The 10,277-nt window shown below is 34.9% G+C and overlaps 2 protein-coding genes across 2 annotated transcripts; both read right to left on the bottom strand.

Annotated features, from left to right (window-relative positions):
• Positions 1–408: 408 nt before the first annotated feature.
• LOC100500536 (protein BRICK 1) lies at positions 409–1,140 on the bottom strand. The gene is made up of 2 exons (XM_003534210.5): positions 838–1,140; positions 409–638 (listed from the first exon to the last, which is right to left on the bottom strand). Exons 1-2 carry the CDS (start codon positions 968–970, stop codon positions 514–516), a joined length of 258 nt encoding a protein of 85 aa, XP_003534258.1. The 5' UTR covers positions 971–1,140; the 3' UTR covers positions 409–513.
• A 1,213-nt stretch (positions 1,141–2,353) lies between these two features.
• On the bottom strand, positions 2,354–9,899 carry LOC100780377 (probable cytosolic oligopeptidase A). The gene is made up of 17 exons (XM_003534207.5): positions 9,525–9,899; positions 9,245–9,412; positions 8,708–8,831; positions 8,169–8,245; positions 7,752–7,895; positions 7,435–7,665; positions 7,267–7,357; positions 6,588–6,709; positions 6,099–6,206; positions 5,767–6,012; positions 5,250–5,395; positions 4,676–4,793; positions 3,962–4,121; positions 3,843–3,874; positions 3,588–3,653; positions 2,713–2,784; positions 2,354–2,588 (listed from the first exon to the last, which is right to left on the bottom strand). The coding sequence occupies exons 1-17, from the start codon at positions 9,897–9,899 to the stop codon at positions 2,505–2,507; spliced, it is 2,364 nt and encodes a 787-aa protein (XP_003534255.2). The 3' UTR covers positions 2,354–2,504.
• Between the last annotated feature and the right edge of the window lie 378 nt (positions 9,900–10,277).

The following is a 10,277-nucleotide window of genomic DNA, read 5'->3' as shown; positions in this document are numbered from 1 at the left end:
CTAAGGAAACCGATATCATCCATTTCTATCTACAGAAAGAATTCCATATTCTGCCAACTGAGCTTACTCTTAATCAATTGATGTATTCTTTCCATTACTACAACTAAGATGACTGATTTCCCGGACCTCAAGTACGTGATTGAGTCTGGCACGAAAATATGTCTCAAATGAATCTGAGTTGGCGGCAGAAGAAGGTGAATATGTAAGCTTACAGCGCAAGTGAAAACACAAGACTGCATTGGAAGGGACTAAGTTAAAACTTAAAGGCATTTACACAAGGCAAACAGGGTAAAAATCTGATAATTGCAACATGATTTCTTACTCCAAAGTTGCAAATATGCAGTTAACTATATGATCACGCAATAAATTGCAAAACCAAGAGAGCTAGGGTTACAAAACAAAGCATGATACTAATCAAACACTTCACTTTTGCTTTATAAATGACTTGCATATCAAGAATTCCATTTAGATTTTCATTTTACATTATAGGTGGAGAATGCTCACAACACAAATTCAAGTGGCAAAAAGAGAAGGATTAGCCGAAGCATTGCCCACTTGAACTTCAAGCAGCTCCAACCTCCGCTCCAACACATCCAGCTTCTCATTCAAAGACGCCAACTTGCTCTTCGTCGTAGCCTCTGAAAAAACACACATTAAGTGTCAAAGGTGCAGAATAAAAATTCAACCTTTGAGGTGTTTTTGGTGTGATTCAGTGTGCTCCAGCACTCACGGGATACCCAATTACGTGAAGGACAAAAATGGTGATGTTGTTTCATGGAAAGATGAAACGACACGTGATGGGTCGTTTTGCAGAGAGAAAAGGAGAAGTGTATGTACCGAATTGGACAAGGAAGTCGAAGAGGCGATGAACGTTGAGAGAAATGTGAGAGATGAATTCGCGGTTCTCCCAATCGGCTTGCACCGCGATTCCCACGTTCACTGCGTTTGTTATCCCTCCCGCGCGAGCCATGTCTTCTTTCACGCGTTTCCAGATCCAATGCTGATGCACTCTGCACTCTGCACTCTGCAGCAGATTAGAATGCCCAATTTATTCCCAGTGGAAGAAACATATATATTTCTCTTCACTGAATATATATTTTCTGAGTTTAATTTTCTGACTATAATTATAAATGTAATTTATAATTAGGTCTACCTTGTTTTTCTTTCCTGTTTGTTTCTTCTATTTTCCCACTAATAAAAAAATCAATTATAAATTACTTTAAATTATTTTCAAATTAATTTTTATAGAAAATTAATAATTGTTTACATTGTGTTACCAATGATATTTTCGAACACATGAATAAATTAACATGGAATTAAGTTTTGAATATACAATTATGATAAATAATTAAAAAATATTTTTACCATATTAATTTAATTGAAAGATTTTTTCCCACTTTTTTGACAGTAAAAAAGATTTTTCTTTTCTTTCTGTGGTGGCAGGAAGTTACAAAGTGAGTTGAATAATGAACTGACTCGCTTACCCTACCTATAATGTAGGACTTGAGTACGTGGGGTTGACTACATTGTTGAAATACCAACTTAATTGATTGCCAGTGAAAGCAATGAAGATGATGCTAATCTAACCTAACCCTATCTTAAAATTGAAGGTGAGCCTTTCATTATGATAATGTCACTTTTTTATACTAATTTTTTTTAGTTTTAATTTTTAGAATAAAAATAAGGATAAGTTTTTTTTTTTTTTGGACAGAAAAAATAAGGATAAGTTTTAAACTTCTTTTAAAAAAATAACAATAAATAAACATAACAGAAATACCTCTAGTTTACTCCGAATCTCCTTCCTATCTCGTTAAAGAAAGGCTTCTTAAATCTTAATGGTTGCACGATCGTATCAAATTTCAATCCTTCAAATATATATTAATACTTTTAAATTAGATTCATTAACATTAATAATTCATGCTGAAATAAGATGTAAAGTCACTCTTTACTTATATTTGATTCTTGCTCTCGCTCGTGCAATTACTTTTATCTTTTTCCAATTAACTTGAGTACTGGCAAGGATAGCTGGATTGGTGTAAATGCTAATTTCCATTTTGTTTCACCATTTTCTACTTAAATCAAAGGTAATACTTTAACATAACTGAAACAAAGGTTTCTTCTTGGTAGGATAGCCCACCCACCCAGTCGCTCATCCATCCCCACTTTGCAAGACGTCAAGGCAAGGAATACAAAGTTGTTAGAACGTAGCTTTCACAATCATCTAGCAACTACTAATTCTTTTAGGCTCATCGATAGGTGTTAGTTTTTTTTTTATAAAAAAAAATGGGTAGATAAAGTGTTGGTTTAAATGATAAAAGAATAAATGTTAAAAAGTTAATCACGGAATAACGAATTTCAAAATTTAGATTCCTTTAAATATGGAAAAATTAAGTTAAAAAACATGACAAAAAACTACATATGAAAAAAAAGTATGAGGCCCCATATTCTTAGGTAAGTACGAGTCCCATTTATTGACTATAAAAGTGGCCAACTCTATCGATCTATCACGAAGCTGCAACTTGTAATAGGCCATTGTGCCTAAGCAATGCATCTGGTGTTGGTTCTCTCCCACGGAATTGCACAAAAACCTGCACAGCAACATTACATGTTTCAACACATTAGATAAACATAGGAATACATATATTGATTATGAATTTGTCTTAATAAGAAAGTGGACAGAACAGATTAAGTTGTGATGTAGTGTATTCTTACATCTAGTGGTGGCTTGCCACCTCCAAGAGCAAGAATGGTCTCCCGGAACTTTCGCCCAGTTTCTTTAACAGCCTGCGTACGTATAAAGACATGATGATCAATATCAAGCATGTAACAACTGGTCAAGGAGGAACAACCTAACACCATGGGTCCAGGATAACTGACATCACTAAGTTTCACTGTTATAATAAACACTTAACCGTTCAAGAATTATTTAGAGTTTGCAGGATCATTACCAACCAAGGAAAAAGAAGCCAGAAGGGAGTGAGAATATATATATAGGAAACATATCTAGTGAGAGTAAAACAACAAGCTAGGATAAACACCGATCAAAACTCAATTAATTTCACTGAATTCTGATTGCATATCCCCCACAATAATGTAGGATAAACACTGCTAATTTAACCAGTAGTAACTTTATTGAAGTGTGATTGTTCATTATGATGCCAAAATTATTATGCTTTACAACACACGTGGCATACATAAATCTACAGATTTCCAACAGTGCCACTAGTCTATCTAATAAACAATAAATTAGAAAAGGAGCAAAAATTCATTTTTGAGATTCCATTGACATGACTTTGGTCATTTGATGATTTGAAAGATAAGTGACATCAACTTAGTACTCCAATCGTGGGAAGTAACATCAAAATCTCCCTTGGGATTAAATTGATGTCAATTTCTTTAGAGGACTAAGTCCATATCACCAATCTTTCAGGGACCAAATGATGTCAAACCAATCTTTTAGGGAACAAAATGGTAGTTTATACTCAAGAGAGTATAGGCAATACAAGGAACAGAAAAACATGGAAAATAGAGGATTTTGAAAATTAAACGCAAAGGCAAGCCCCTGAACAAAAAGAAAAAAAATATACCTTGTCATTATCCAATCCAGCATCCTCAAATGCAGAGAAAGCATCTGCAGACAGCACCTCAGCCCACTGCATAACAGACAAATTCACCATAAGATATAAATAGTTCTTTCTCCACTCATTGGATGGACAGGGAGAGTTCTATAAAGGAAAGGGGAGTCTACCACAATTATGAAAGAAAAAAAAGTGGAAAACACATCCAAAAAAGATCCTCAAGACAAAAGATGTGAATCATCATTAAAGCAATGCAGAATGTACCTTGTAACTATAGTATCCAGCTGCATATCCACCTAACAAAAGCAAAACCCAGAATAAATAAATTTAGTTTTGTTGAGACACTAGCATAATTACAAAGAGAAACAAGAGGCACATCAAACCTGCAAATATATGGCTAAAGCTGCAAAGGAACCTATCCTCTGGTAATGGAGGAATCACTTGGGTTTTCTCAGAAACTCTGCGGTCAACATCATAGATTGACTCAGGTCCCCCTGGAACATATTTTGTATGAAGTTCCAGATCTACACTTGCGAATTTTAACTGCAAATTATATTTAAGGACATAGATTAGAAGGCATCAAGGAGAAACAGATATTTTAAAAATATAAGCATAACATAATACAAGAAAGGTCAGAATTAGCATTAAAAACTAGGAACAATTAACATTAGATTGAAATACCTATATGAAGAAATGCAATTATAACAAAAAAAATTGGAAAGAACTAATGGCATCAAAAATAAATTTTAGTCCATTCTTTAGAAACAAGCAACCACAGAAAGAAAATATATGGGGTAAAAAGTAAAACCATTGCAGATTACACTGTGTGTGTAAAACTGATAGAATATGGAATAAGGGATGGGAGACCCCTATCTCAGACTGTTTCTTTAGACTACCAAACCCATGTGGACAAAGTAGTTATCACATAATAAAGTTCTGAACTTGAATTGAAGTAGTTCTGCTTTGATAGTACAAAACCCATAAGTTGCCATGGTGAACAAGACAAGAACATAAATTGATAAGTAAATGAGAGTAACACATGCAACTTTCAAATAAAATCTAGAAAGGAATAGCCAACCAAATACATTCATACTGACCTGTCGAAGACTTAGAGAGCCAGCTCGAAATGTCCTAGCAGCAACAAGCTTCAAATATACTTCTTCAGGAAGACTCTCCCCAGTTTCAAAATGCTTTGCAATACCCATTAAAGTTTCTCTATAGAAACAAAAGAAATGCCATAAATATTAAATACAACATACATTATGCTCTGGTTAAAAAACCATAATGTTACTTTATGAACAGAAGATAGTAATATGAAACCACCTAATATTAGCAGTTAAAATGGATTCGGTCACTCAACAAACAAGCCTAAGAATGCCCAAGTACCCCATAAAGGTGCAATGGAAAGAAGTTGAAATGTTAAATATAAAAGCAAGAACAAGCAATGCTGATATGACGGATAGTTGGAAAGAATCAATTTTCCAAGACATAAGGCAAAAGTTAATCAGAAGACACTGATCAAAAAGAGGATCAATCATAGCATATAATAATATATATGGTTGGGAATAATACGTAAGGTTCTTTCTTCACTCTGGTTATGGCAAGAGAAAGGATGAGAATAACATCAAAGTAAGACAAGGGTATAAACCTCACGTGGAAATATTTACTTACCTATGGTAACACCAGTTTTCCATGAACTGAGAAGGTAACTCAACAGCATCCCACTCTATCCCTCTAATACCAGCAACCAGACCCTCATCTTGCTTAGTAAGCATATGTTGAAGTGCATGACCAAATTCATGGAAAACAGTCTCAACCTGAGAAAAATGAAAAGAAAAAGATAGTGTAAGCCATTATGAATTTATAGATAAGTGCACAAATTAGGATAATTCTATAGATTAAGAATTGCCAGTAACGTATTATATCTCAGTTGATATTTTATCAGGCCAAAATTTTAATATTTTTTATTTTTATGAAAAATTAAATATGAGCAACATGATAACCCAACCCAATCCTACCCGAACTATTCTGTTTTCCATTGCATACTGTTTATGGATATTTTGATTGCACTGTCATCAAGATAGTGTAATTTAGCTTAAATAGCCTGGCAACTCTTTTTTATCTAACAGATAATGATCATAGCAAAAATTATAAAATAGACAAATGCATCATGTAAAATTGAGGTTACCTCACGGAATGTCATTAGACTTGGCTTGTTTCCTACTGGAGGAGTTTGATTGCACACCATGTGAGCAACAGGCAATCTTGCTGAGGTACCATCGCGCGATAACACACGACTACGAGCAAAGACTTCATCCATCCATGCACCTTGCCTTTTTTCAGCAGGACGACTATAAGGATCAAAATAAAAATACGCAATTGGACTACCAGAAGAATCCTTAACACAGAAGAACCTAACATCATTATTCCAGACCTGAATAACAATACTTGTGTTAGGAAGTTTATAATAGATGCTCCCCCTACAAGAATCAAATCTGAACAGAAGGGAATCTAGTTTACCGGAGCTAGACCATCAGCTGGCTCAATTTCAATGCCAAAAAGTGATTTTGCAAGGTTAAAGAGTCCATCCATAACCTTTGGCAGAGAGAAAAAGGGACGCAGTTCTTCCTATGAGATACAGCAGCAGAAGCATGAGCATTTCCAAGGCCAAAAAAGTGTTTAACATAAAAAAGAAAGACTGACTCATTAATTAAAAGTAATAAAATCTTGTTGAGCAGCAGGTATACTAGTCAATGGTATGAACAATGATTAGCAAACCATAAAGTGTCATTAGAGCATTCAAGTAGCTGTAAGTATAAAAAGTATTGATTGCATGAATAATTCTATGCAAAAACAATGTATTTAATATTAAATAATGTGGAATGGCAAATTAATCTTTCTTCTAATCATTCAAAATCTCTTTATTGTCCAGTGTAACAGTTAATTAACCATGTTTTCTTAAAGTGGTTTTTTCTAAGTAATAAATGAGAGAGGGAAAGAGAGAGAAACCTCATTAATATCATATTTTGACTCACGTAGCCTCTCACTCCAAAAGGTAATGTCCCAATGAGTCAAATCACCAGCTTCCAATGCTCCCTGACTTTTGGAGAATTCCTTAAGGTCTTCAATATCTGCAAGGAAGAAAGATGCAACACCTAAGTTATTTCCTGATTAAAGGAAGACACACACACCTATATATAAAACCAAATGTAAATAGACAAATACAGTCACTTATAGCATATATGCCTATTATGTGTTGGATATTAGAAATCCTTCCAAAAGGACATCTATTTTGGAATAGGCTTAATTATGTTTTTAGTCCCTGAAATTTGAGGTGAATTTGGTTTTAGTCCCCCAAATTTTGAAAATATGATTTTAATCCCTCAAATTTGAAAATGCACGGTTTTAGTCCTTCAAATTTACTGTCTAGGGACTAAAACAGTTTTGAAAAAATCATTTCAGTGCCTCAAATTTAGTGATCAGGGAATAAAAATGTGTTGTTTTTTTTAAAATTTGAGGGACTAATAAAAGGACTTTCTTTTTTATTTTTTTTAATTTGGGGGACTAAAACAAAATTCATATACAATGCATTTTCCCCATACATAACTAATAAAAAAATAGAAACTATATATACAATTTAAAGCCTAATGCAAATACACATAAGAAACACATCTTATATACACAATACCTTGCACTGCAGGATCCCAGGAAGCCCTGCGAAGCTTTTCAAGAAGTTCTTCTGCTTTATCAACAGTTGCCATTTTGGTTGCCATGCTAACCTGAAAGATCAATTATACATTAGGTCATTAGCAATCTACAACCGGATTGTATTCTTAATATAGCATATGAATCATACCTCGGCATAGTTATTGTAGTTTAGAAGCTTGGCCTTTTCCAACCTTAGCTTTAAAATTTGATCAATTATTCCTGTATTATCCAAATCTCCACTAGATGCACGTGTTACATATGCACGGTAGATTTCCTCACGCAAAGAACGGTTGCGAGCATGTTGCATAACAGCAATAAAACTAGGAGCATCTAATGTAATTATCCATGGCCCATTCTCAGCGGTGGCATTTTCATGCCCCTGCATGTGCCCGTTAAGTAATCAAAACTCAACATAGCTGATTGTCATACCTTCAGCAAATAACAAAACATGTCAACATGACATACCTTGGATACTGCACTCTGTGCAGCCAACCCAAGAGCAGTGGCAGGTAATCCTTCAATTTCCTTCTTATCAGTGATTAGCTTTTCAAACTTCTTTGTTGCATCCAGAACATTCTCCCCAAACTTTTGTGATAACTTTTCCAGCTCCTATGGATAAAATCAGGACCGAAAATAAAAATAAAAATAAGAGAAATGCACCATTAATTGAAATTCTGTTAAGTTATGAAGTCCAATCACTTTGCTTCTGGAATTTGAGCACAATAAAAGCACTATTTAATCAAAATACATTACTTGGTTTAATTTGGAGTTGGGATATTAAGCAAAATCCTCCACTGGCATGAACTGCTAATAAAATAGGGATTTAAAAGTGCTAATAAAAGCTACCATTTATGTTTGTTTTTAGTTGTTAAAATAACACACCTGTTCAATTTTGTTAAAACTTTCTCTTTTATCATCTTCAAGAGAAACTCCATTAAGAACCGCCTCCTTTATTTGGCCTGCAAAGGCACAAGTATTTTGTTATTTGGTAAATGTAAAATGGCAAGCCCCAAATAATACATATAGATTATAGAACGGTGAATGAAACTACAGTTTGAGATTTAGCACGGCATCATGAGTATAGATTATAGAAGTTCTTCAACAACATGTAATACAAAGTAACACAGATATTCCATATCACAAGTCAAACACCAAAAACTAGAGCACACACAATACGTCTCACACACTTTGAAGCTCAGCATCAAATTGGCAACTAAGCAGATCAATAAATCAGAAAATTTTACACCAACTACACTCCCAGCATCTTTCATCTTATTAAATGAAAGCATAGAAGCTGAGTAGCAAAGTTGGGATACAACCCATAGCAATATCAAGCAACTTTAAGCATAAAAAACATGGCAGTACTCAAATAAATCCACATCACAAGAACAGCACAGCTGAAAGACATCTTGATAACTTACTTTCAACAATACGTTTTCGAGCATCACTGAGTGTCTGCCAATCAGGAGACTCCTGAATGGCTTTGAATGCATTATAAATAGGTTTGCTTTGACCCAGTCTAAGCTGAAACTTAACTTTTTCTGCCTGCAAACAAAAAAGTTATCCACTAATCCTTCTTAGCACACCAAAGCTGATGATGACCTCATAATCCGAAACACACACAAGATATATACACCCCCCCCCACCCCCCCTGAAAAAAAAAAACGAAGTTCATGCCTCATGTGTTAAAACTGAAGACTTTTAAAAAAATTTGATAAATTACAACATTCCTACATAATCTTTTAAAATCCACAAGATTTTTTTATGTTAAAATAGTCTTTTAAATCCTGATCCAATACCCCTAAATCCAAGAAAGCGTTACACCATGCCCCAATAGCACAAAAAAAGTAATACAAAAACATAATACTACCCACCAACAGAATAAAAGATCAAAAATTGCACAAATACACATAAAAGAAAAAGCACCCAAATTGTTTCATTTTATTTTAAAACAATACCTGTACATCTTCAATAGCAGAACGTAGCTCCGAACTATCCTTAACAGACTTTAGATGATTGATCATGCCCCAAACTACAGATAACCGGTCAACGATCTTCTCCAACGGTTCCACCAACTTTGGCCACGACGGTTCCACGTTCCGTTCGAGCTCCTCCAATTCACTTTCCTACATAAAAAAATAAAACTCCCAAAACCTCGAATCAGCCCCGACCCATTTCCCGAAACCCGAATCAGAATCCAAAACGAGAGAAAAGGAGGGAACTTGTTATTATTGTTACCAGCTTGCCGAGGAGGGCGCGAATGCCGGGTCGCACGTGTTTGGGCTCGAGGACATCGAAGGGTGGGAAGTCGAAGTTCTGCAGAAGAGGATTGCCTTCGACGGCGTCGTTTAGCGGAGAAGAAGCAGCCATGGAGGGAGAAAAAGAAGAAGAGGCGCGAATAGGGGAAGTGGACTTGCGGAGTGTGTGGAGGCAGAAGGAGAAGGAGGAGGACCAGAGGGGACAAGGGTGGGATTTTGGGAATTGTTTGAGTTGTGAAAGGGAACGAGATAAGAGTGGAGAGATGGAGCGAGAGAAAGGAAGAGTGAGGGTAAGGCGTGTTGCCATGAGAATGTTTGCTATAAGAAGGGCACTCACTAGAGATGACCGTCTCATTTTTTGAGAAGGTTCTGTATCTCTATTGAATGATTTTTTTTGTCAGGTTCGTGAAAAATCTCTTCCGTGTGGGATACTTTTGTTTCTTTTCTTTTTTCTGAAAGATATACCAAAATAAATTCATAAGATTAATCCTCAGAAATTAGAATACCAATTAAGGAATAGCATAATTTCTCTCCCCATAAATATTATTTTATTCACATAAGTCAAGAATCAAATCTTCTCTAATGTTTAAAGCATTCAAACTACTAATCACTCTGTCACATGTTATGGGTTTTATTTTGTTATTGTATTATAATTATAATTATAAAAACTAGCCTCTTTTAGAACATCTAACTTTCGATGATTTTTATTTGTCATTTTAGTGATTGGCTACTA

This window comes from Glycine max, chromosome 9 (genome assembly GCF_000004515.6).
Source record: "Glycine max cultivar Williams 82 chromosome 9, Glycine_max_v4.0, whole genome shotgun sequence".
In the NCBI taxonomy this organism is placed as follows: domain Eukaryota; kingdom Viridiplantae; phylum Streptophyta; class Magnoliopsida; order Fabales; family Fabaceae; genus Glycine; species Glycine max.
This window is presented reverse-complemented; position numbering and strand designations above follow the sequence as displayed.

Bases quoted from the DNA above. Each gene is read 5' to 3' on its own strand.
- LOC100500536 (XM_003534210.5), bottom strand. From the start codon at position 970: ATGGCTCGCGCGGGAGGGATAACAAACGCAGTGAACGTGGGAATCGCG. The intron at 639-837 runs GTACATACACTT...GTGTTTTTTCAG, and splicing joins CGACTTCCTTGTCCAATTCG to AGGCTACGACGAAGAGCAAG.
- LOC100780377 (XM_003534207.5), bottom strand. From the start codon at position 9,899: ATGAGACGGTCATCTCTAGTGAGTGCCCTTCTTATAGCAAACATTCTC. The intron at 6,710-7,266 runs GTATTGTGTATA...TCTTCCTTGCAG, and splicing joins CTGGGATCCTGCAGTGCAAG to ATATTGAAGACCTTAAGGAA. The intron at 4,122-4,675 runs GTCAGTATGAAT...TATAATTTGCAG, and splicing joins GCTCTCTAAGTCTTCGACAG to TTAAAATTCGCAAGTGTAGA.